The sequence below is a fragment of the Parasteatoda tepidariorum genome, chromosome 2 (genome assembly GCF_982258835.1).
Source record: "Parasteatoda tepidariorum strain Cologne lab strain chromosome 2, Ptep-v5.0, whole genome shotgun sequence".
NCBI lineage: Eukaryota > Metazoa > Arthropoda > Arachnida > Araneae > Theridiidae > Parasteatoda > Parasteatoda tepidariorum.
This window is the reverse complement of record NC_141756.1, coordinates 94,362,914-94,390,096: the sequence shown is the minus strand read 5'-3', so window position 1 is coordinate 94,390,096 and position 27,183 is coordinate 94,362,914. Positions and strand designations below refer to the sequence as shown.

Here is a 27,183-nt window from a genome sequence, read left to right as displayed (position 1 = left end):
TTTTAATTATTTTACTGCACAAAAAAGATTAAAAAAATAATTTTATCTGCTTCATAAAAATCTATTTTCACCCGAAATAATTTAATTGGAAAGTAATAACACATTTAATGCAATTTAATTAAACTTAATATTTAAACAATAAGACTGCAAATAATAAATATGTATTCATAAAAAAATTATACTTACATTCAAAATTTAGACTGCGGTAGATAGGACGATCGTTGGCATGTGAGCACATTTTCTATTTTATTCAATAATAATATGAATTTATAAAATACGCTTAGAGTAACTAAGTATCCGTACATGACAGTTAAAGACAGGTCAGTGAAGTAATTGGTACCACAGCTGCCTGTGCTTTGAGCCCCTTCCTTCCCCTTCTTAACCACATGGACAAAGATATTGTCTTTATTCTCAGAAAGAGTAAGAGAAAACATGAGAAAATATAGCTTAGGGCATTTCTAGCTAACCACTTTTAAAAGACCCTCGATTTTTCAAGTTGACAGAAATATCCGGGGTTTTGTCCTGCTTCACAAGATCGAGTCGCAGCTCCATCCTTTTTTGCGCCTTTTCATAGTGCCCGTAAGCGGCTTGATCAAACAGAATTGCCACTTCTCCGTGAATATTCGGAATTCTCTATTTTCACCATATTTTTATTGAAATAATTAATGAATCCGAAATTACAACATTTAACACTTTGAACTCGGCAACCATTCTCACATTGTGTGAAATGATCGAAGTGTTGATTCGATTGAGTGTAACTCAATTTAATGTTTCAGAATTCTTAGGATTCTTGAAAGAAAAAAAATATTAAAAGCAAAAAACAATATTTTATTTTCAAAACGGAAACTTTTATAAAGGTGGATTGAGGATCACATATATGTTAATTACTTTCCATAGAGAATATCAAATTTTGTTGTCATGATTAATTGTTCTAAAGATATCAATTAGTCCCTGAACACTTTATTTTAGGTTAAAAAATTTTGAACTCAAGTAATAATTCAATCATCATAGAATTTTAAAAGTTATGAACTGAATGGTAGTTAACAAATTAAATGTTTTTCTTTTCTTTTTTGGAGTTAGGAGTCCTTTGGAGTTAGTAAAATTCTTCATAATAGATAAATATCGTTTACTAATTGAAAATATAAATTATTTAATAATTTGTGTTATTTAAACAGAATTTAACAATTTAAATAAGATATTTTGAATAATAAAGTATCCTATTTAATAGGTACTCTTATTTGTAATTTTTTCCCTATATTTTGAAAGAAAAAAAAATTGGTTGCATCACCGGCACGATTATTTCATATAAAATTTATAATTCTTTTAAAAAAAAAATCATGTAAGTTCATCAGTTCCTTTAAAAAAATTACTTAAACCTCTAATAAAGATTTAATATAATTCAGATAAATAATATCTGAATTTTATGATACATTATAAGCTAACTAAAAATTAAGGTCGCTACAAAATTTTTTTAAATTTAAGAATGTGTCGTTTAAATAATAATACAAAAGAAACGGTTTTCGAGATTTTGGCATGTAATGTCGGTCATCTCGCTGTGAATTATCATAAATGGTTACTCTTGGAGGAGAAAAGAAAAAAACTAAATTTAAAAACACATTTCACAACAAGATTTGCCGAGTCGGGTCTGGGATCCCGAAACGAAATTCAGATAACATTGAAATTCGTTTAAATCTCATCACCGATGAAATATCCGAAAACGAAAGAATTTCGGCAAAGTCGGGATTTTGGCCTGAATTATCGATCATCTTGCTTTGAATTATCATATATGGTTACTCTTGGAGGAGAAAAGAAAAAAACTAAATTTAAAAACACATTTCGCAACAAGATTTGCCGAGTCGGGTTTGGGATCCCGAAACGAAATTCAGATAACATTGAAATCCGTTTAAATCTCATCACCGATGAAATATCCGACAATGAAAGAATTTCGGCAAAGTCGGGATTTTGGCCTGAATTATCGATCATCTTGCTTTGAATTATCATAAATGGTTACTCTTGGAGGAGAAAAGAAAAAAACTAAATTTAAAAACACATTTCGCAACAAGATTTGCCGAGTCGGGTTTGGGATCCCGAAACGAAATTCAGAAAACATTGAAATCCGTTTAAATCTCATCACCGATGAAATATCCGACAATGAAAGAATTTCGGCAAAGTCGGGATTTTGGCCTGAATTATCGATCATCTTGCTTTGAATTATCATAAATGGTTACTCTTGGAGGAGAAAAGAAAAAAACTAAATTTAAAAACACATTTCGCAACAAGATTTGCCGAGTCGGGTCTGGGATCCCGAAACGAAATTCAGATAACATTCAAATCTGTTTAAATCTCATCACCGATGAAATATCCGACAATGAAAGAATTTCGGAAAGAAGTCGGGATTTTGAAATGTTAAAAAAAAAAAGAAAAAAAAATGCCGACTCAACCTGAATTTGCCGACTGGATGATATCGCTGGGGGGGTGAGACACCCCTCTCACCCCCCCGTTAGGGACGGGCCTGCCCGCGGGCCGCAGGTTGAGCACCCCTACAGTAGAGTCTGGATTGTTCGAGCTTCCCATGAAGTCGAGTCTTCCTATACAATGACCAACACGTGGAAAAAAACTGCAACTTCCACTCTTTTTAAATTTCAAAGTTTTCGATAAATGGAGTTTTCGAAAGTTCGAGGTCCCATCTACCTCGAATTATCGAAACTCTACTTTACACAGATTATTTACATATTTTTTGAAAATTCACAAATCAAAATTTGATCTAAATCAATGACAATAAAATTATTATTAAACAAAAAGAGGACTAATAGCTCTTTATCAGCATAGGTATCATACAGACAAATATAACAGGGGTCCATATAACAATTAGTCGACAATAAATTAATGAAACCTGAAATAAAAATGACATGCATACTGTAGTACAGAACAGGGTTGGCAAGTTTTTGACACATGACGGTTTTTACCGGTTATTACCATGGTTTTTACCGTCATGTCAAAAACCCCTCTGTCAAAAACCCATAGTTTTGGTAAAACTGTATTTTTATTTGAGTATAACTGCTTATAATTTAAAATTAGTTCATTTTTGGGCAATAAAATTAGAAAAAAAGTTGTTAAAAGATATTTAAGAACAGATTCATGCATTTTCCCAACATGATTACATTAAAACATACTATTTGAAGTAAAATATTAGGATACTAAACAAAATTTTCAACATTTCCAAGCATCATTTTGTTTGGCATATTACATTACTGAAGAATGTCAAGATTGATTACTTTTATTCATAAAATCTTGCTTTGAGAAACACATGTACACATTAAAAGAAAGCCTCATAAAATAAACTTTTCGTATCATTTTTGTTTTCAACATTTTATGCAGAAATGAGACATGAAAAAGCCTGGGAAATCCTTTTAGAGTTTCCTTGCAACATTGCAATACATTTTGTTATCATTATCCTCAATGACAGGCTTCCTTGGAGCTAGACTGGTGGTCTTCCATTGAAAGAATCTTCTCGAATTTTGGACTCATCCATACTAAACTCAGAAATCGACTGGGCAATGAAAAATGCGCAAAATTAGTCACTTGCTATCGTATGCTTCGGGACAGTGACCCCGACTACTGAACATGTAATTTTGTTTGTAAATAAGTTTTGTTTAATGTGCTTTTCCAACTGAAAAAAAGCTTTTAACTTGTCAAAATAACAGTAATTCTTGACTTAGAGTTAGTAGTTACAAGTTTTGAAAGTTTTGTTTAGCTTATTTCTAATATTTAAGAAATGCCAAATTTTAAATTCTTCTTTTTAGTTCTTGAATTTATTAATAGTTCCAAGCTTTTTTGTTTATTTCTAACAATTAAGAAGTGCAAAATTTTGAATCCTTTGCAAATCAAGCTATAATGATAAAAGAAAGTAGCACTATTTTGAATAAGTATATTACAATATTTCTGTATGAATGTATATCCTTCTATAAGAATACATGTATATAGTTGCAAAATCAATAGCAATCATTTACAACATTCATTTATAAAGGCAATTATGTGAAAATAATATATTGTCCGCTATATGCCATAAATTAAAGAAAACAGTAGGTTTTTGACGGTTTTTACCACTGTCATGTCAAAAACCAGTTTTTGACGGCAAAAACCCAACCCTGGTACAGAATAAACTAATTTTTAAAATTACACTTATAATAGTCTATAGATATATAACATACTAACCATTTTAATGCTCTCCGTTTTTAAAACAATGTACCATAGAGTGAAGATAATCAAATTTATATACGAGTACATAGCGAAAACATACAAGAAACAGAAATAATAAGGCTTTTCGACAGTTTCAAATCTCAGAAAACACGAGTAAAAAAAAAAATTTCAGATCAATGGAAGAGAAAAAAAAAAAGTATTTCCGAGCGGATATCATGAGTTCTGCTCCGAAAAATAGATTTCACATTAAAAATGGCACATGTTTAAAAAACCCAGGAATAATCTAAATAAACATAATTCTGTTATCTGCTATTAAATAGCTATTGCATAGAATTTGAAAAATTTGGGTTTTTACCGACACAATGCGTGTTGAAATGAAAACTCATGTTCCTCTTTCTCAGCGCTTTGTTTATTTTGAAATTTTGATTGAGAGTGAACGATATCAATTATATTTGATATCGTTCGATATCAATTATATTTGATATACATAACAATATCGATATATTGAAATTATTTAAACTAATTAATACTTAAGCCGCAAGAAAAAAAAACATATAAGTTTTTTAAATCAAATAAAAACAGTGAAGATATTTTCAAAATTTTTCATTGATAAAAACCGATTCAAGTTATAGTTATAGTTATTGACCTGATTTAAGTACGAAGTTGCTGAAATTTGATGTCGTAAACATTACGACATCAAAAAATGTAAATAAAGGTAATGGTTGACTTCTCCGGCTTTTTGTATATGTTTCTCAGTATAACCCAAATTGCAGCATTTTTAGTTTAGGTTCCTAAAAATTCATTATAGTTTTACAAATTGTTCTATATTGCAATCAGTATGAAGAATAGATTCAGCACTATTGACATTATTGCCATTGTTTCTGAATTACAGAAACATATTGGTATGCGAGTTAATCAAGTGTATGATATAGATAACAAAACATATTTAATTCGCTTGAATCGTTATGAAGAAAAAGTTGTTCTCTTACTTGAATCGGGTATTCGAATACACACCACTGAATATGAGTGGCCAAAAAATCCTTCTCCTTCAGGATTTTCGATGAAATTCAGGAAACACATCAAAAATAAAAGGCTAGAAAGTATCAAGCAGTTGGGAACTGATCGAATTGTTGATTTACAATTTGGTATCAATGAGGCCGCATACCATATTATCTTAGAATTATATGACAGAGGTAATATAGTTTTGACTGATTACGAATATACTATTTTGAATATTCTCAGGCCTAGAGCTTCTGGGAGTGAAGATGTAAAATTTATAGTTCGGGAGAAATATCCTGTTGACCATGCCCGAATGTCGACAGTTGGCTTTAACAAAGATGAAATCTGTCTTGCTTTAAACAGTGCTAAAGATGGCGAAAATTTAAAAAAAATTTTAATGCCTCGTGTTGTATATGGCCCTGCCCTCTTAGATCATGTTCTTCTTAAGAATAATTTCGGGAAAAATTGTTTAATAAGCAAGCAATTCAAAGTTCCAGAAGATATTCCGAAATTGTTTCATTCTTTGGAAGAGGCTGATAAGTTGATGAAAGATTTGGCCAAAAATTGTAGTGGATATGTGTTTCACAAAATTGAAAAAAATAATATTGACGCTAAAGAGATTATTGCCAATGTTGAATTCCATCCTTATCTCTTTCATCAGTTTTCTGAGTTGAAATATACTCAATACCCCACTTTCGACAAAGCGGTTGATAATTATTTCTCTAGCATGGAAGGTCAAAAAATAGATTTGAAAGCTCTTCAGAAAGAAAAAGAAGCATTGAAAAAATTAGCGAATGTTAAGAAAGATCACGAGCAAAGGCTTTCAAAATTGCATGAGAGTCAAGCTGTTGATATTGAAAAAGCTCAGCTTATTGAAATGAATTTAGATCTTGTTGATAAGGCAATTACAGTTATAAGAAGTGCTATTGCTAACCAAATCAGTTGGTCTCATATTCAGGATTTAATTAAAGAAGCTCAATTCGAAGGTGATCCAGTGGCATCGGCTATTAAAAAATTAAAGTTGGATATAAATCATTTCACAATGCTTCTTTCTAATCCGCATTTCGATAGTGACGATGAAGAATCCAAGCCACAATTGGTCGATATTGACTTGGATTTTTCAGCCTATGCAAATGCCAGGAAATATTACGACATGAAACGAGCTCACTCCAAGAAAGAGCAGAAAACGATCGAGTCGTCTGAAAAAGCTTTCAAAAATGCTGAAAAGAAAACTAAACAGGCATTGAAAGAAGTGGCTGTTACAACAAGTATTACTAAAGCTAGGAAAGTCATGTGGTTTGAAAAGTTTTTGTGGTTTATAAGTTCTGAAAATTATCTGGTAATAGCAGGGCGAGATGTGCAGCAAAATGAGCTCTTGGTGAAAAGATATTTGAAAGCAAATGATTTATATGTTCACGCAGATTTGCATGGTGCTAGTAGTGTTGTGATTAAAAATCCTGAAGGTGGTGATGTTTCTCCAAAAACCTTAAATGAAGCTGGAATAATGGCAGTTTGTAATAGTTCAGCATGGGATGCGAAGGTCGTTACTAGCGCATGGTGGGTTTATGCTAACCAGGTCTCAAAAACAGCTCCAACTGGTGAATATCTCACTACAGGAAGTTTTATGATTCGTGGAAAGAAAAACTATTTAACTCCTGCATATCTTATTATGGGCTTTGGTTTCATGTTCAAGTTAGATGAAGAGAGTATACAGAATCACGTCAACGAGCGGAGCAGCAAAGTTGAAGGTAATCAGATTGAGTTTAATAATGCGGACCAAAACGAGGAAGATCTAAATGATGACTCGGAGCACGACAGTGTTTCTGATGATGATGATACTAAAGACGCTGATGATGATACTGGGGGTGTAAAGACGCTTGATAATCAGTTGTCTGTAGAGGAAAATGCGGTTGATTCTGAAGAAGATAAAGGAGGTATATATTTTCCTGATACTGAAGTTAAGATAAATGTTCTTTCTGAAACTACTGAGGAGAATGATTCCAAAGAAATTAAGAGCAATTCTGAAAACTTGATAATCCAGCATACAAAGAAAGCTCCTTCAAACAATCAAAAGGTGGACAAAAATATCCCAACTGAGCCAGCCAAAAATAAACTAACTGCCCCCAAAAGAGGACAGCGCGGTAAGTTGAAGAAAATAAAAGAAAAATATAAAGATCAGGACGAAGAAGAGCGGGAATTGCGAATGAGAATATTAGGTTCTGCTGGGCCGACTAAGGAGCATAAGAAAAATAAAAATAAGAAAGACAAAGAGGTGAAGCACCAACTGCAACAAATGAAGAATCCAAAGAAATCTGTTACTATTATTGAAGCTCCTTTGGAAAATACAATCGTGGAAGTAAAACCCGTTGAAGAAGAAAAGAGTGCAACAACAATACAAAATGATGCTTCAGATGAGGAGGATGAAGAATCAACTTCTGATGAATTTAAAGTGCTCAATTCTTTAACTGGATGCCCGACTCCTGATGATATCTTACTGTTTTCTGTTCCTGTTTGTGCCCCTTATTCTTCTATGTTGAACTATAAGTATAAACTTAAAATTATACCAGGTAGTAGCAGGAGAGGTAAAGCTGCTAAGACTGCTTTGCAAATCTTTTTGCAGGAAAAGTCAGCCACTCAGAGAGAAAAAGATTTATTAAAGAGTGTGAAAGATCAGGACATATCTAGAAATCTTCCTGGAAAGATTAAAATTTCTGCTGCTAGCTATAAAAAGAAATAACATGTTTTTGAAAATGTTTTGATACCATGATGTGATGAAATTGTTTTGTTATTTGTATAATAATTTTTTTTTTAAGTTGACTTTTTAACTTTCCTAATGAAATCTTCCTAATGTTTGCTCAATTTTGGCAATGTTAAATCAGTTTATAATTTTTTTTTCTTTTTCTTATGATTTTTTAAAGTTAGAGTTTTAAGCTCTCACTTTTTACAGTAGTTAAAAGTGAGGAGTTTAACTATAAAAAGGATATTTTCAATAATGAATTGCTTGTATTCATAAAACATGATGCACTGAAATTATTTCTTTAGAAAACTTTAAATAACCTAAGCATAAATTTGAAGCGGTATTTTTATTTTACTACTTGGCTCTAAAAAATTAATTCATGGACACACAAAAAAAAAGCTATTATTTATATCTATTCTTATGATGTGCCCAATTGAGTCCTCAAAATTTATGTATGAAGTTCAGAAACATGCTTTAAATATTTCAGATTTGCTGGACCGTCATTCGACTATATCCTTATTGACAACTAAATAGAAAAACCATTGTTTTGTAATTAATGGTTATGGATTTTTCAAGAAGTTCAATAATCAATTTTTATCTAATGAATTAGAAAGAATCAGAATTATTTTAGAATTGTTTATCACATTTGAAGGAATCACAGCCAAATGTTTGTATTGTATTTCTGGCACGTTAAAAAATAAAAACTCTTGTTTTTATGATGCTGTTTGGTTCATTGTAAACTTTCTTTTGTTTGAAACTTCAATAATTCTGCTTACTTTATCGGGACAGAATTATTACATGTCTTCAGCTGTATTTTGTTCGATGTTTGCTTCAGAACCTATCAGCATAAAGTTTCTCATAATAGATAATAAAATTTTAGTTTTTCTTTTTTCTTCAAAAATTGATCAAATTATTAAAAATATAAGGAAAGTTAGCTTTCATAATTAGAAGGGGAAAAAAAGATACTCTGTGTAGTCTAAAAACAAAATAATTTCAGCTTAATCTGTAATATATGTACAAATAAATAATGCTTACCTGAGCAAACTTATGAAAATTTGCTAATACTTTGTCTACTGAATTATCATGTCAGATTTCATTGCTAAATAGCAATGAAAACTAGTTTTTCATTGTTAACTTACTAGTTTTTCATTACTAAATAGCAATGAAAAAAATATGGATTTATGACAAATTTAGTCACTTTTTTGGTTCAAAATTATAAAAAAAAAAATTCCTTAAATTTTGTCCTTAAAATCCTCATTCTGTAATGCCTAAAATATCTGGATTTCTCAGACCATACTCTTAGTCATTTCTGGCAAATCCTTTTATACTTTTCACAAGATTACCTAGTTCAGTAAATAAAAAATTAGTTAAAAAAATATTTGATTCATTAAGTTTTGAACCCTGATTTTTAAAGTATTTAGCAATGTTTACTATTGGAATTTACTGTTTTATAAAATAAACAATAAAAAGAATTACCCTTTTAAAAAATTGGTAAATCATTATAGTTTTATGATTTTTTTCCCTTCATACTAAACATACAATGTATGCTTTTAATATCATGTAGAGTTTTATCATGTTATATATTAACAGTTGATGTTAAAGTTTTCTGACAAAAAAGTATAGAAAAAAATAATGAACAACCTATGTATGTATTTATAAATAAACTATTTTTCTTGTCTTTATATTTCTCCAGATATTGATCGATTAAGTATATAATTATTGAGCTATGATAAACATATGCCATGATTTTTTTATTTTAAAGAAGCTGGATAGGCAATGGAAATTACTTTTTCCATTTTTACCACTTTACACATTTCAAGGTATTATTGACACATTTTAAAAGCTGCAGAAATTCCCTTAAATCCATAATTCCACATTTAACAATGTGTAGAAAGATAAAAATTGGACAGCCCTCTAATGTTTCTATTGAAAAAAAATTTATGGCCCAGATTTCAAAAATCATATTTTCCCTTAAAAATTCCATGTCTTATTTTCCGTAAAAAATTACTGCCTATTTATCACTTTTAGAGCAATTGAAATAGACTTCAGTAAAAGAATTGTAGAAGACGACGACTCACAAGTAGAGGGGAAAAATCTCTCTTGAAAAATACATTTTTTAAATTATAACCTTTTATTGTCAAAATTCTATTGTAAATCTTTTTTTCTCAGATTTCTGCAAAAATAGTATTTGTATTCAGATTTAATTTAGTTGCTTCTCTTTCAAAAGAGCAATGCTTTGTGTGAAAATCCCCCTTTTCTGCAAAACGTTTGATTAACTATTATGACTTACTAATACTTTAGATGTTTAAGGCTTTATATATGTTTTTATAACTGAATTTTAATTTTTCCCCTTGAATAATCATTTATTAATTGAGACAGTCATTTCTCAACAGAGTTATCTCCAAAATCCGCTCTAGATCTTTATTAGAAAAGAGTAATTCAAATATTTTCTTAAACAATTAATTCTAATTTGATGGTGATTTGACCATTAGAATTAAAACTATTAAAAAATCTATCTGTTAACTAAAGATTTTAATGTCCTGCATAAAAATTATTAAAGAACTAAATTTATTTGGGAATAATATAACATTCATATAGTTTGATAATTAATGTATCATGTGTTTGTATAAGTATAGCTATTACCCTTTGGCAAAATGGGTCTTGTTTTGGGTTTCATGGCATGCACACCTTATTTGTACATCACACTTTTCAACTGTGTTCAAGAGTAATAGTAAACAGTGTGCATTTGTTGCTATGGCGACCACTGTTGCTTGATAATTTTTTTAGAATTCTTTTTATCTTCACCATCAGTCATTCTTAATGTATTTACATAAAAATATTTTAAAGTATTTTTATATTCTTTTAATTATTAACTTATAATTACTGTCATGACTTTAATATAAATATGAATACTGAAGAAGGAAGGTAACGTCTTGAAACACGTATGTAGCCAGGATTTGAAAACCAATCATCAATTGAGACAGTTTTTGCAACCCATGATTTGAAATGTTGTGGCGGTTATTGGAGTAAAACCAGAGAAAAAAAAAGCATTTGACCAATTGGTATCCAGTGATCGTAATCAAGCGATCACAATTTTTTCCTCTTTGAAGCAGAATTTTCATTAAACATATTTTTTTTATCGTAATAAAACACTAAGCGTACAAATTTTGCACTACTAGCTAAAATGCAAAAAATTCTCATTCTTCAATCTTTTTTTTTTATAAATTTGATTTGGTAAATTTCTAGGCTTTTGAAAAGGAAGATGTCTTTATTTTTACACAAAGCATAATATATTAAAAAGATTTTATCTTTTGACATAACTATAAAATTTTGTAGATTTACAAATGCTAAGTTACAAGACCATAAATACGATAAAAATTGGAGGATAGTATATATTTCGATTGAAATCTATGTGGAATCATATACATAAAGTATTAGCAAATTAATATAGAAAACATTTTATTGTTTAAAAAATTTTCTTAGCTTCCAATAAACAGATAAGCAAAATAATTTTATTTTAATCTTACCTCTTGATTTAAATAGTCTGTTTCTATGTTGGATTTGAAATTTTTACTTTTGAAGGTTTTTCCTATTTTTTTCAGAAATTAAGATATAATATCTGTCTTAATAAGGTGTTTACTTAATACATGATATACATTTTAAACTTGTACCAAGCCACAATTATTCTATTGGTTTATACTGAACAATTTAATTATTAAAGTATATTTTTAAGAAAGGATATATTAAATACTAGACTGAGAAACTTAGAAAACTATGTAGTTCTCCAATAAAAAAAATACTTGACACCTAAATTTTTCAGGACTTACAACTATTACTTCTGATTATTTTAAAAATTTTGTAGTTGTCCTCATGTATAAGAAATTTTAAAATGTATCCAAGTAACAGAAAAAAAAAAGAATAATCTATTTTTATTTTGTTTAAAAATATTTATGCAGTATGATTGATTAGCCTAACTAAGATAGCCCTCATCTCTCTCACAGGGTCGCCACAGGCAACTAAAATGCGACAATTTGCAACTACTTTCGGCTTAAGGCGATTATGGCAACTTTTTTTTTCCTGAAAAGGCTAAAAAAAATTAACTATTTTCAGGAAAATGAGACTTTTCTGTAAATTGGGTTGACAACCTGCTGCCCGAGGGAGCTTCTGAACATCAAGATTTTTTTTTCCTGAAGAAAAATAAATTGAATTGCGAATTTGAGTCATCACTTTTAAATGCACTCAATTTGCACAAATTCCATTTTAAATCTATTTTGTTTCTCGATCGCCTTTGCTACGAAATTCTGCACGATTTTAAAAAACCCAATTTTCAATACAATATTAACATGAGTGAATTTTGAATTTGAATAATTACTTTTCACAATATATATACACAATCCAGTCACATTATGTGACCACCTGCCAAAATCCAGAATAACCACCTTTGGCAGAGCGAGACGTGTAGAGAAAGAGTCAATTAGGTTTCTGAAGGTGTTCACTGGGATGTTGAGCCATGCCGACTCCAGTGCCGTGGCCAGCTGCGCTAAATTACGCTGTTGAGGATACATGGCGCGAACAACCCGATCGAGGTAGTCCCACAGATTCTCGATTAGGTTTAAATCCGGTGAGTTTGCTGGCCAAGGGAGTACGGTAAATTCATCCTGGTGCTCTTCGAACCACGCACATACACTGCGAGCTGTATGACACCTCGCATTCTCCTTCTGGTAGATGCCATCATTCGGATGTAAGGGTGGACATGGTCCGAAAGGACAGATGCGTACTTGTGCTGATCCCTCGTGCCTTCCACAATGATGAGTGCACCCAGTGAATGGAAGGAAAACATTCCCCAACCCATCCTGCAGCCTTCCGGCAATTGTTGCAGGGTGTTTGCTTTCAGACGTTTCACGCCAACGTCCATCTGTCCGATGGAGCATAAAACGTGATTCATCAGAAAAAGTCACCTCCTGTTGCCACTCTGTGGACGTCCAGTTGCGGTACTGGCGTGCAAATTCCTGCCTTCGTCGCCAATGAACAGCAGTCAGCATGGGTGCATTAACCAGGCGTCTGCAACGGAGGCCCATGCGCAGCAATGTTTGCTGAACAGTGGTTGAGGATACACTCTTGGTAGCCCCTTGATTCATCTGGGAGGTCAGTTGCACGCCTGAACGCATCTCCGTAGCCTTCGTTCGCCTCTGTCATCTATGGCCCATGGTGCACCACTACTTATTTTGTATAGTGCCGTTTTGCCATGCACGGTATACTTTTAACACGGCGGTACGCGAACAGTTCACAAAATCAGCCGTTTCCGAAATGCTTCCACCCTTGGCCCGAAAGCCAATAATCATGCCCTTTTGGACGTCGGATAAATCGCTACGTTTCTGCAATACGCCAACGATTGAAATGCTTTCCGATGCCGTAGGACATCCTATATATACAATCCACTGTGGTGTGCTGCCACCTGCCTTCTGTGATTGGTTATTTTACGTTGACGTCGAAAGTAGGTAGTGGTCACATTAATATGACTGGATTGTGTATATTTATTAAATCTATTATTGATAAAAGGGAAAAAATTTTAGAAAAAGTATGTTTTTTTTTTAATGAAAAACTATTTTTTGAAAGAATTCTAGTAATTAATTTTCTGCAAATGTACTAATTTTTTTGATATAAAAATTTACTGCTAAAACACTAACGTTTATATAAAAATTATCATATTTGCCAGCAACTTGACTAAATGGATCATGGTTATATGACAAGTCATTTAGTAAAATTTTAGTCCTATTGTCGAAAATTTTTTGTTCTTATTTAGGCAACTATTTTCATGCTTTAGGCCACTAAAAGACACTATTTTGTTCATTTTTTTCTTTGGTAACCCTACTTTCACTATTTGAGGTTGAATAGGGAAAACTCCTATTATCAGTACAGAGAATTTGGAATCTAAATTCACCAACTCTTAATAGATTTCAAAACTGTTTATGACAGCATAAATAGAAAACTACTCCTTGAAGCTTTACATGAATTTAATATCCCTGTCTAGCCTGTAAAGAAGATAGTGAAGGGACACTTCTTTATTTACTCAAAGCTGTAGCTACGACTTCCTACCTCATGATGTCACGTCGCACACAGATCTTGAAAATCACAGCCAAAGGATATGAAAACTTTGCTGTTAATACGTTCTGTAAGAAATGAATTCTATACTTTTCTGATAATAGCTGTCAAACTTTACACTAACAAATTATTTTTGATCAAAAATATAGTATTCATACATTTTCTTGTTATTCCCTAACACTCCCTTCAGGTCCCGCAGTGGACTGATCGTTAAGACACAGTTCCCAGCAGATCACCGAAGTGAAGCATCACTGGCTGCAGTCAGTGTGCGGGTGGGTGACCACTTGGATCAGTCTGCGTAGGGAACGAGGGTGCGCGGTATTTGTCCTCGTTAAACTGTTCTTACCGTAAAGTGCTCGACTTCGAGTTAGCAGGTCGTCGGGCTACCGAAGCGGGGGTGCCATCCCCTCTGAGGAGGATCAAAATTGTGATGGCATGTCTTCGGATCATCCTCAGGGATGTTTCTCAGACCGTCGCCAATAGCCCATTATGCAGCTCTAGTGCGACGTAAATGAACAAATCAAATACACTCCTTTCAGTTTAAAAAAAAAATCCAAGGCACAAATTAAATTTCTTCAGGTGCTTTTTAAACTTTAATAAACAGCTAATAAGTTCAATACAACATAAAGTCTATACATATTTCAACCCAGTAACAATAAAGTTTTAAAAAATAATTCTTCACATATTCCTTAAATAACAATGCAACAAACTTAACTGCAACAATAAAACATACATTCGTATGAAATAAAAAACATTTTATTTTCTTAAATTATATACAAGTTTTACAATTACTATGAACATATGCACAATTCTCTCAAGCTTATCGCACAGTCTCTTATACCAAATTTACAAATAATAAAACAATCGCATATAAAAACATGTCACTAAAATACATTAAAAATTGTGAATAAGTTAAAATATGTCTGGAGATTGAGCAAAATTTCTCTCCCAGTAATCCCCCTTGAATGACCAAGATTCTTCCTTAGCATACGGGTGGGGCTTAGATTCAAACAATCTAAAATTGCATAAAAATAATGTATAAATAAAAATCACATCTAGAAGCAAAAAAATTATTTTTATAGTTACTACATAATTTGAACATACACAGGGGTCCATGCTGTTTTGTCTTTTTTTCTTTGCTTTCTGGTTTCTCTTTGCTTTTCTTCTAACCTATTTTTTTCAAATGCAGCACCATCTATGTGTAATATTTATAAAAGATGTTAGAAATGAATAAAAACTGAAGTAATTTACATAGCACACAAGACAAAATGTTGAAAAAAAAAGACATTTATGTAAGTAAAATTTTAGTTATTTATACATTTTCAGACAAGATGGATTTCCTAAATGTTCCGATTAAACATGAAACTAAAAAATATATTTTTCACCTGAATGAATTGTATTTTGGATACACTTTTAATTGTAAGGCAAATGGCTATGTAATTATCAACACAAGGTGGAATAAAATTTTTATTGATTTAAAAAAATAAAGTTTATTTTTACATATTATGATATATCCAGCCATAATACGTAAAAATGATCTTATGAAATATCAAGTATTTTTAAAACAAAGCATTTGAGAAATGCAGCAATTTCAAGAGCATTTTTAGGTTTTGAAATAACAAATATTTATAAGACCTTAAAATTTTTTATTTAACAAGTCTGAAAAAGCAAAAGAAAGAGGATATATGTCAAATTTGTCCTCTGTAAATTTTGAATAGCCGCTAAACATCCATATCTTAAAAAAAAAAAAAAAAAAAAAAAAAAAAAAACGATGTTTTATCTATATATATATATATATATATATAAATCAGATTAATACATCTTTTATAATTAAATAGGAAGACATGAAAATATATCAAGATCTAGAGATTTACAGAAGTTAGAAATGGGACTGCCTCACTAGTGTTAAATAATGATGGGGAAAAAACCGTACTTTTAAAAGCTATGCGCATGTTTTGCTTCAATACTTAACAAACAATTTTGGAGGATCCTTCAGAAAATGGCTTTTCTGTGAATGAATTTTTAATGAACCCAAAATAGTATTTATTGATTGAAGGTTGAGATTAATGGTACAAGGCCTGGAAGCAGCTATACCATGTCTGAAGTTTTGTACACAAGGTAAGCTTGAAACAAAACAAAGTAAAAAGGATTCAAATTTTCTGGGAGTAACAAAGCTAACTTTTATCTGAATAAATATCACTAAGTAAAAAGAATTATTTGATTAAATTAACCTCTCTCCTAAGGGGCGAATGGCATTTAAATTTGAAACAGCTTGAATCTTTAAAACACAAATTCAATTTTCTTTTGTTTTATGTAGGGAGTAAAACTCAAATTTAAGATTATTTAATATATGGCAATGCATTTTTAAAAAAATTAAAGCAAATAATGTATGAAAAGGAAGCAGTCCAAAAATTTAAAAGTTTCTTCCCATTAACATTATTAAGTACACTTTAATATATAAAAAAGAACTTTTACAATCAAGCTTATAACCAAAAGAGGAAAAAAATTTTTTTTTTAATAATTCTATAGTAAATTCACAGTGAAACACACACACAGTGAAATTTTTTAAGGCTTAAACAAGCTAATTTATCTTTAATTTCAATAATTTGAAACTATTATTTACGTCAAATACAAAACTGTTTTACGCAATTCTTGTAACCTTACTCGGTTTAGTTTTAAAAACTCCTAGTTATGTATAAATTTTTATTTTTTATAGTAGCTATGTCTATTATCATAGCAAATAGAAGAGTTATTGTGCACTATCTCAGCAATACATACCTATATCACCTTCCTCCAGTTTTCTTATATCTGGCCTTAATCGAGAATCAGTGGGTGGAAGCTTAGGTTTCATTTCATCAGTCAGTTCATTCAGAGCCATAGCATAAGATGTAAAATTGTAGTACTGAAATAAAAGGAATATTTTAGTATAAATCAACAAAATTAACGAATAAAGAAAATCAAGGGAAAGAAATTACATCTGATGAACATTCTGGTCTGGGATCAACTTCCCAAAGTAGAGTAGTTGGCAAGTCATCAAGATTTTGATAGTTTTCTCCTTTATCACCATTTTCAAGAGTTACCTAAAACATAGCATTTGTTATTTTGATTCATTTTTTTGGAAACCAATTAATAAAGTTTCAAAACTTTAAAGGGAAACAGTATTGTTTCATGGTAGGTTGTATAAAAGGACTTTCTTGTTCTTAAAATACAATCACTCCATTACCATCAGACAAATGCTGATATTGAGTACATTTTCCAGACTCAAATTAAATTTGACTCGAGGCTGTAACAATTCGTAAGAGCACAAATCCGGGGGTGATTGTGACGCAAAGTGAAAAACCTTGAAAATTTTATGTGCCAAAATTGGATATCAATTCATATAGTATACACGGTTAAGATAATATTTTGATGATTTATAATTAAATTACCTACCAATGAAGAATACCTCACTTTTATCATAAATAATTTAAGAAAAAACTTAGTCAGGGTGCGTAGCCAAATTATTCAACAAAAAATAAGCATCTTTCAAGCACTCAAAATAAATTTTAACCTCTTAAAAAAGATATCATAACTAGGCAGAGTTGGAAAGTTTTTGACAATTGATGGTTTTACCTGGTTTTAACCGTCATGTCAAAAAAAAAAACTTTTGGCATTGTTTTAGACAATTGACAAAAATCATGAAATTTAGAATCCTGTAAAACGCATGGGGTTTTTATGTGCTAGGGACTGACAATACGCCAAAATAAATTGGGGTTAAATTAATTGTGAAAATGCTGAATAGAACAATATGAACAGTGTCTTTTTGCATAATTCGTAATGAAATTCAACATGGTAAAGGAAAAATCTCATTTTGAAAAAGGAAAGATTAAGCACTTTTTAAAAAAACCTAATGAAAAATGCATCTTGAAGGGCTTTTAAAAAACGAGAATAAGCACCTTCAAGCAATTTTTAAAAACGGTATGCACCCTGCTTAGTTCTTACAAGAATCATGATAGTGAATTTTAAGAATGCAAAAATACAAATCATGTTTTTTTCTCTTTTATTTTAATGCCGTCATTGAACAGCTGACCCAAATTTGAGTTTACGTCTACCTATGTTCAACTCTGTAGCCTTGTAATTTTGTAGTCTAATTCAGAGGACAAGAGAACATCAAGATCAAGTATTGGGAGAAATGTTGCCTTCGTGGAGGACTTTTTGATGAAACTAACCCGCATTTGAGTTATATGGAGAGGAAAACAACGGAAACCTAACACAGTTAACTTGACGGCAAGGGGACTCTAACCCATTATCCATCTACCATTGAGGATACTTTACGTCAGTACTATGGGTGGTGCGAGCTGGGTGCGAAATGCGCATTAACCAGTCATTGCTGTGAATCGAACCCGGGCCACCTCATCGGGAGGTGAGCGCTCTATCTTTTGAGAAACCACAGTTTAAATCACTCAATCGCGTAAATACGAACAGCGATACATGGTTTTTAGATCACATGAATACGAATCGCAATGTGTGAATTTTAAATCGCGTATAAATACAAAACTCAATATTTGATATTAGAAATCTGTGAAAACGAATAGCCACATTGGATTTTATACTCGCATGGACACGAACAGCGATATTGGATTTTTAAACGCCTAAATATGAATCGTGATATTGATTTTAAGAGCTCAGAAATACAAATGGTTATATTTGATTTTTAAATCACGTGAATATGAGTCACGATGTAAGTTTTTTTTCCATCACATTAGTACAATTTACAATGTGTAACTTTTAAATCAGGTAAATGCAAAAATTGATGCTTGATATGAAACTCTAACGAAACGATGCTTGATGAAATTGCCCGAATATGAATCTCGATATAAACGGATTCCTGCATAGTTTCCAATATTAAAAACAGCAAAAATCCAAAAAGCAACAAACAAAAAAAAAAGGCCATAGAATCACATTTTTGAAAACGTTTTGTAAACACTATTTAGAGTAACTTTCAAAATTTAGGTTTGGCAAAAAACAGAGCTCTTACTTTAAATCTTAACTCTTATTTTAAATTTTAGATTGTGTTGAAATTGAGAACGCGGAATGCCGCGAAAAATTCATATGCCTTGCTCCTAGTTTCTAGACCTAGGAGGATGATAGGGAAAACCCAGAATTCCGGGGTATAGCCGGAATACAATCATTCCTGAAAATAATCTACAGTAGAGTCCCCATTTTATTCGTAGAACTGGGTAGCAAGGGTGCACGGATAACAAAAATTACTGATAATCTGAAAAAATCAAAAAGGTGGAAGCACAAAAATTTTAAAATGTATTCCTACATGTTTATATATTTTAACCATTCAAGAGAAACCTTTGTTCTTAAGTTAAACCACAAATACAACAAATGGTAAAAGAAAAAATTAGTATGTACATACTTCAATAGAAGTATTCATATTTAGAAGTGTTTAGATACACTTTAAAAAAAATAAGAGTTTAATAAGTAAAATAAGTTGGACTTGATCATGTGCAATATAATTTTCTATTTCTTTGCAGATGTCAGGGTTAATCTGCACTGTAGAAAATCGGGGTTCTACTGTAGTTAATAAACAAATGATGGTTCAGATGACATGAAGCTTAAAATACAGAAGTAATCTTTTTTTTCATGGACAATGGGGTTTGTACTGAAACAATAATCTGCCTTATATAACAATGATAGTAGAATGAATACAGGAAAATGTAGGAATTTCTAATAAAAAATATAAGTTCTAATAAAGTATTTTAAAAAATGGCATTTAAAAACAATGTTTAACTGTAATAATCTTAAGCTATAAGTATGATGGCAATTTCTATTTAAAAAAAAAAAATATTTCTAACTACTTGACTACATCAAAAGTCAAAATTTTGTAAAAAAATAAATTTGTTAATAAACATTTACAATAACATTTTTTGGATATTTTATAAAGGTTAAGAAAGAAGAAAATATTCATATTACATTTTGTAAATTTATATATAAAATTATGTTTAACAATGTAATGGAATTTTAAATTTATTATTTTAAAAATTAAATAATTATTGTATATTTAAAAAAAATTAATTTTAAAATTGTTTTTAGAAAATAAAGATACTTTTAACTGATTAAATTTTAGAAAGATATAGGACTAACAATTGCAATTCAATAGTAGAATATATGCAGGGACGTTTTTTTATTGACTTTAAATATTTATTACTTCTAAAAAACACAGGATTAAAAAAAAATCATAGATGTTCGATATCAATGTGATAACAACATATTTGTTTATTTGGGTTGTAATACCTTATCAATATTGCTTCACAAAGATAACTTTAGTCCACTGATTAATACAATAGTTTTTTAGCTTTATTCATTCAAAACCAATGAGAAAATATAATTTTATTTGGTTTTAAAATTAAAACTTAATACATACAATATAAAGAATAAAATGAAAGCTTAAACAAATTATCAAGAAAGATTACTTACAGAAGAATTTCTTTTCTTTTGGACTTTACTGAAGAAACCAGAGTTTTCTTTAGAAGAAGTAGCTGTTTGATTGTTATTATTTGGCACTTCTTTCAATCTCTGATAATCATCAAAGTATTGAGCATCCATACTCTTAATATAGCTGCACCATTTTCCAAATATTAAACGATGCTTTGTCTTCCTGTAAGTAAACGCATTCTCAATATGAAAGCTTTAAAAAGACGAAAAAATTATATTAAAATTGTTGAGCATGTTTCATAATTTTAAGTAGGCTAATCAGGGATGAGAGTAGTCAGAAAGTAAAAAAGAGGAAATCCAAGAATGAATATATATATACACTGAAGAGCCAAAAAAACTGGTATACCTGCCTAATATCATGTAGGGTACCCGCGAGTACACAGAAGCGCCGCAACACGACGTGGCATAGATTCGATCAATGTGTGAAGTGGTGCTGGAGATAATTGACACCATGAATCCTGCAGGGCTGTCCATAAGTGGGAGTAAGAGGGGGCGGGGATATCTTCTGAACATCGCGTTGCAAGGCATCCCAAATATATTCAATAAAGTTCATGTCAGGGGATTTTGGTGGCCAGCGGAAGTGTCTAAATTCAGAAGAGTGCCGCTGGCCACCAAAATCCCCAGACATGAACATTATTGAATATATTTGGGATGCCTTGCAACGCGATGTTCAGAAGATATCCCCGCCCCCTCTTACTCCCACTTATGGACAGCCCTGCAGGATTCATGGTGTCAATTATCTCCAGCACTACTTCACACATAGATCGAATCCATGCCACGTCGTGTTGCGGCGCTTCTGTGTACTCGCGGGTACCCTACACGATATTAGGCAGGTATACCAGTTCTTTTGGCTCTTCAGTATATATATATATATATAATATATACATATACACACAAAAATTTGACAAAAAAAGTGAGATCTTTAAACTTGTAAACCATGTGATTATAAATCCTGATTAATTTTAAAATTGCATGAATACATAAAAATTAATCACATGCCTTAATTTTAAATTGAGAGAATATGAATCCTGATATGAGGCTTTTAAATCACGTGAATATGAAACTCTATATAGAATTTTAAAATAAGCAGAAATACATATCACGATGCATAATTTTTAGAGCACGTAAACACGAATCACGATGCATAATTTTCAAATCGCGCAAATACAAATCACAATGTCTAATTTTTAAAGCACGTATAAGTACGAAAATCGATGTTTGATTTCACAACCGCAAAAATGTATCACGACGTAGAATTTTAAGCTCACATGAATACGAATCGCTACATAGGGTTTTAAAAGCGCTTAAATACAAATCGCTATATTGGATTCTTAAATCTCGCAACTAAGAATCATAATGTACGATATTTAAATAGCGTAAATAAGAATCGCATTGCGCAACTTTTAAATCAGGTAAATACGAAAATCGATGATTGATATTAAAATCGTGAGAGACTGGACTTGGGATTTCTAAAAGGCTTGTTTGTATCATTTTTGTTTAGACATATTAAATAAAAATTTACAAGATTAATTGAATGAGCAAATAAATATTTTCACCGCAAATCCACCTCTATTATTTTATTTACTTATTTTTTTTCCCGTTTGCTTTCACGCCAGAACGATGTCTGAATTGCAAAAATACGAGCTATCCGGCGGACGAATAAAAATACGGAAAATCTTATTTTCTGTGAAGAGAAAATAAGTAAAAATACGGAAGGGTTAGCAGCTAGGATATAGTTTGAATTTTTTGTTTATCTTTGAAAATCGTAAATAAATATGATTATTTTATTTTAACAATTGAATTTAAAAAAAAAAAAAGCGGGATATTTATTTTGAAAAAAAAAAAAACGAAACGCTTAGAGAATCCGAGTTTTTGATAAAAAGGCTGAAATTCGAAAGGCAAAAGCGAAAAAATCTCATCCCTGTATAAAGGTCAACCAGTTTTATCCTAAGGAAATGATTTTTTGAGAAACTTCAGAGAGAGAAATGAGGACTTCAATGCTTTCGCTCCGCGGAAAATTAAATTCCTCATAAAATATTTTAACTTGTTCAAAAACATTTCCGCGGAAATTAGCGGGAAAAATGGAAAAATAAAAAAAAGCGGAAATCCGCGAAAGAATCTCATCCCTGGCTAATTAATAAGTCTTGATAAGACTTGTTAATAAGACTTAAGAAACAAGCATGAGAAACATGACAAACAAGCAAACAAACATGAAAATGTATAAAATATCACTCTTAAACTTTTTTATGCACGCACAATATTAAAATACAGTTGCAAGATTACTTATTTATCCCATTTCAATGACATTTTATTGTTATTAATTCAATTCCCCTTCCCCCTAATATTACATATTGCGGTGACTCAACTTTATCGCTATGATCAAGAACTTGAACTACAATTTTTCATTTGCCAGAACAATCTATAAGCTGTCTCTGTAGCATGATGTGCTGTACTGATTTATCTTCCTCTTCTTTATACTTTAATATTTTTGATGTTAATAAATTCTAAAATAATGTTAATTCTAATGATTAGTCTCCAGGTTTATGTTCAGATATGCACAACAAACTATTGAACAGAAATAATAAATCGTTTGACTGGAATCCTAAGCATAGTTCAATCTCACAATTCTCTTAAAAATGACAGCAAATTATTTTCTTTTAATATATAAATAAAAGCAAAATTAGTGTTTTATAGTTGAATCAAGTTCCATTCCATTTGAAAAGTACAATTTAAAAGAAGATGTAATTATAAAATTGGTAAATAAGACTCATTAAAAAATCTACTGAGCTTATTTTACAAAGTCTTAAAAAAATAAAATACCTCCAAAATTAAAAACAGATAGAACCGAACTAAAATTGTAACGATACAGCATGTAATTGGAACAATTATATATAAAAAAAGTTTTTATGATTAGTTTAAGGACTTTTAAAACTGTAGCATTTTAGAATAAAATTTTAATAAATCAGTTTTAACACTTACTGCCTATCTAAAACAAAGCCTTCTACACAATTTAAATCTTTACTATACCAGCCAGCAGGTTTAAAATTGAGTTCAGCAACTAGTCCATTAGTATGACATGTTATCTCTAATACGCCACACTAAAAAATGACAAAGATCAATGAATGTGCTCAAAAGTTTATCATTTAAAAGCTAACAGAAAATGCATAATGATTAATTACCTGTTCCATCCAAAGTTTTCCTACAATTATATTATGGACACAACATGTTACACCAGACCATGTGTATGTTTCATTGTGCCTAGTAAAAAATAAATAAATTTATAAATGAGTCAAAAGAAATTCATAAATACGAGTAGCAAGCTCTCATAAAATTTGGATAATTAAACTTCACTGCTGCCACTTAAAAAGCAATATCCGGGGGAAAACTATGGAATAATAAAAATTACTGAACAATAAGTTTTAAGTTTAATACTAAACGATAAAAAATTTTATTATTTATTTTCAATTTGTTTTAAATACTTGTACTTTTAATGTCTTTGCAATAGCTTTTAACTAAAGTGGAAATAATTGACAAATGCATCAAGAAGAAATGAATAAAAATAATAGAATTATTTTTCAACAATAAACAATTTAATAATATGTCATAGCTTATTAGCAAAATAATCCATTATTAATAACACTATGTAAAATTTAGTTTCTGGCATAAAAACTGTAATTAGCATTTAACACTTTGAAGGAAAATAAAAAAAATTTTCAAATGTAATTTAAATATATTTTCAGATAAACAAAAATAAAACAATGTATAAATATGCAATGATGCCAATCTGTAAAAATAAATCAAACATGATTTTTTTGTAAATTATACTCATAGCTGATATAAGGCAACATTTTCGTCACAAGATTTAAAATTAAAACTTTACTAAACCTTTATAGGTGCACTTTCTTTTTGATGTCAAAATAATTTTTCTTCTCCTTACACTAGAATTCTTACGTCTAAAAAAAGTTATGAGAAGTAGTTATAAAATTTTTCAGATTAGACATGTAAAAGAGAAAGATGGCCAAACTTGGCTAAGTTTAGCTAAAATCTCCTTTTCTTTACACAGCTTCAAAATTACGTAAGTTGTACGGAGCTATATTCTATTTCTTTCTTTGTTATTTCATTATCTCATTTTATGTTTGTTTTTTATTACTAAAGGAGAACTACACTAAAGTTGCTAAAATATTTATCAATTGATTCAGCTCTTTAAATATAAAACTATAACTTTATTTTTAGTTTGCTAGCAAAATTTTCATAATAAAAAATTTTTTTTCATTAAAAAATTAGCAGTGCTTTAGTGTACAATAACAAATACATAGATAAAAGTGCCCAGTATAGCTACCATAGTTTTCAAAAGCTAATTTATCTTACAAATATATGTTTTTTTTTAGAATTACTGTATATTAAGATAAGTTAATGCTTTGAATAGTTTAAATAATTTTAAAAGTTAGAAAAATAAACACATTGCCATAGTTTTAGGGTTCTACTGCACATCACCTTTAAAATAAATTCCCTGTTAACCTGACAGGGTAAATTTGGTTTATTAAATTTTCTGTAAGTTTTGGCTCATAGCCAAACTATTACAGATGCTTTATATTGAAAATCTCTTAACTAAGATACAGATAAGTTGGAGAACTCCAAGAACATTATGAACTCCAAGTTATATTAATTTCCTATCTAAAATATAGGGAGAGAATATTTTTAGAGATTTATAATTTTTCAGTGTGGGACCTCACTCTTTCAACAACTCCCTTGGTAGAAATGATATATCATGCTAACATTTTCATAAAGTGAGCAACCACTGAATGTTAATTAAGAAAATTGTAAAGCAACATTTAGGTCAAAGCAATATGATCAAAACATTTAAGTATTGTTTAATCACAACAATATTTTAAAAAACATTGTTAATTATATAAAAGGAAAGAAAAAAAATTTTGATGTATCAGCAAATTTTATTTTATAACCATTGTTAAACAGTCGACTCAATTTTGAGTTTACGACCATCAATGTTCACCTCCTTAGCCTAGTAATTTTGAACCCACTCTAGAAGACAAGGGAACTCTGGATCAAGCAATGGGAGAAAGTAACTTTTGTGGAGGACTTTTTGAGGGAACTAACCCGCATTTGCATTATATGGAGAGGAAAACCACACAATCTCCCACAGTTAGCGTGACAGCAAGGAGACTTTTGACTCATGATCCGTCTACCACTGAGAATATTTTGCGTTAGCAATGTGGTCAGAGCGAGCCGGATACGGAATTTGTCTAGACTTGGTGCGATTCGAACGTGGGTCACCTCATTAGAAGGCGAGCTCTCTGTCCCCTAAGCCACCACAGCTTATATTTGCAAAATAAAAATTCATGACGTAGAAGAAACTTTACTTACTTTAATAATTTCAGAACTAGTGTTCCTTCAGGTTTAACTTCTACAGATCTCGCCCATAATTTTAATTTTGGATGTACAGCTCCAGTGAATATGAAATCAGAAGATTCTGCTTGGAAAGCTGTAACAGGTGGGTGATGACTAACTTGTTCAGCAACAAATTTAAAATTTTCCTCCACCCTGCAAGACAATTTAAAAAAAATTAAAGTATGTACGATAAATAAGATATTTGATTTTTATATTCCTAAAATTAAAAAAATTTATACAAAATAAATTTTTCAAGAACAAAAAAGAATTAATATAAATGAAAGAACTTTATGAAAACCTTCTATATTAACAAGTAAAATACTTTAAAATCATTAAATGTTTGCACAGATAATGTAAATAATAAAATCCATTCACGCAGGGATTGGAGGTATATCAGGGTGCGTAGCCAAATCTTTAAATCAAAAATAAGCACTTTTTAAAAACTTTTCAAGCACTTTACAAAAATTTTCAAGCACTCAAAAAATTCATATTCAATCAATGATATTATTGAAAAACAAAAACTTTTTATAAACAGTTTTAGCGTTAAAAAAAACCCAAAAAGAAACGGACGTAAATCGAAACAATCAGTACTTTCCCACATCACCGAGTGAATTCAACTTGATCATGAACTCAGAACAAAAGTACCCTTACCCCCTACGTCAAAAAAGTGTTAGAAGTAAAATAAAATAAACAAGAATAAAATTAAAAAGAAAAAGATTTCATAAGGATCTGATATTCTCTATCCGAATTGGAGCACTCGGGTTTCGGTTTCAAGTGTGCGCACATGCGCAAGTCATAATGTGGGTACGACACGAAGTCCGCGTGAATAATTACGTAGCAAACACCCCATTTTTCGTAAAATGCATGGGATCTACCAGATATCACTGAAGGAAAAAAAATTTATTCGTGAAAAAAAAGCACTTTTTAAAAACGCCAGCTGAAAAAAGCACCTTTAAAAGCTTTTAAAAACGGAATCCCCAAAAAAGCACCTTTAAGTTATTTTTACAAACGCTACGCACCCTGTATATAAGGTAACATAAAGAAAGGAATTTTAAAAAAAAATTTAATAAAATTTTATTCTTTTAATTCGTCTGTTAATAAAGTTCTTAAAAATTTTTTTTAGCTATCTAAAAAACGTAATGTTATCAATTTAATTTATCATTTTTTTTGTCATTTTAACAGAACAGAGATACTTTGAAGTTTAACTTAACTTTCGGAATGCTCTTTTAGACAGTTTACTGTAATACTAACTCAAA

At 30.6% G+C, this 27,183-nt stretch overlaps 3 protein-coding genes across 9 annotated transcripts in view; 1 reads left to right on the top strand and 2 right to left on the bottom strand.

Annotated features, from left to right (window-relative positions):
* Window positions 1–4,828, bottom strand: part of LOC107444359 (uncharacterized) — a 35,329-nt gene extending 30,501 nt beyond the window's left edge. For 2 of the 6 annotated variants that reach the window (XM_087157772.1, XM_043047985.3), the window contains exon 1: window positions 4,216–4,828. In XM_087157772.1, coding sequence (XP_087013898.1) covers window positions 4,216–4,287 — 72 coding nt within the window. In that variant the 5' untranslated portion in view covers window positions 4,288–4,828. The remainder of the gene's footprint in view (window positions 1–4,215) is intronic. The other 4 variants (XM_071177851.2, XM_043047986.3, XM_016058473.5 and 1 more) reach the window with 3 other exon arrangements.
* Clbn (Nuclear export mediator factor NEMF homolog Clbn) lies at window positions 4,619–9,618 on the top strand. The gene has a single exon (XM_016058479.4). It carries the CDS (start codon window positions 5,039–5,041, stop codon window positions 7,934–7,936), a length of 2,898 nt encoding a protein of 965 aa, XP_015913965.3. The 5' UTR covers window positions 4,619–5,038; the 3' UTR covers window positions 7,937–9,618.
* Window positions 9,619–14,776: 5,158 nt separating this feature from the next.
* Window positions 14,777–27,183, bottom strand: part of LOC107444361 (oxysterol-binding protein-related protein 1) — a 65,283-nt gene continuing 52,876 nt past the window's right edge. For both annotated transcript variants that reach the window (XM_016058475.5, XM_043047983.3), the window contains exons 19-26: window positions 25,904–26,080; window positions 23,701–23,779; window positions 23,501–23,619; window positions 20,504–20,684; window positions 17,014–17,118; window positions 16,817–16,940; window positions 15,143–15,233; window positions 14,777–15,053 (exon numbers count right to left, since the gene is read on the bottom strand). In XM_016058475.5, the coding sequence (XP_015913961.2) occupies window positions 14,951–15,053; window positions 15,143–15,233; window positions 16,817–16,940; window positions 17,014–17,118; window positions 20,504–20,684; window positions 23,501–23,619; window positions 23,701–23,779; window positions 25,904–26,080 (979 nt within the window). In that variant the 3' untranslated portion in view covers window positions 14,777–14,950. The remainder of the gene's footprint in view (window positions 15,054–15,142; window positions 15,234–16,816; window positions 16,941–17,013; window positions 17,119–20,503; window positions 20,685–23,500; window positions 23,620–23,700; window positions 23,780–25,903; window positions 26,081–27,183) is intronic.

Excerpts from the sequence above, each read along its gene's own strand:
- Clbn (XM_016058479.4), top strand. The coding sequence starts at position 5,039 with ATGAAGAATAGATTCAGCACTATTGACATTATTGCCATTGTTTCTGAA.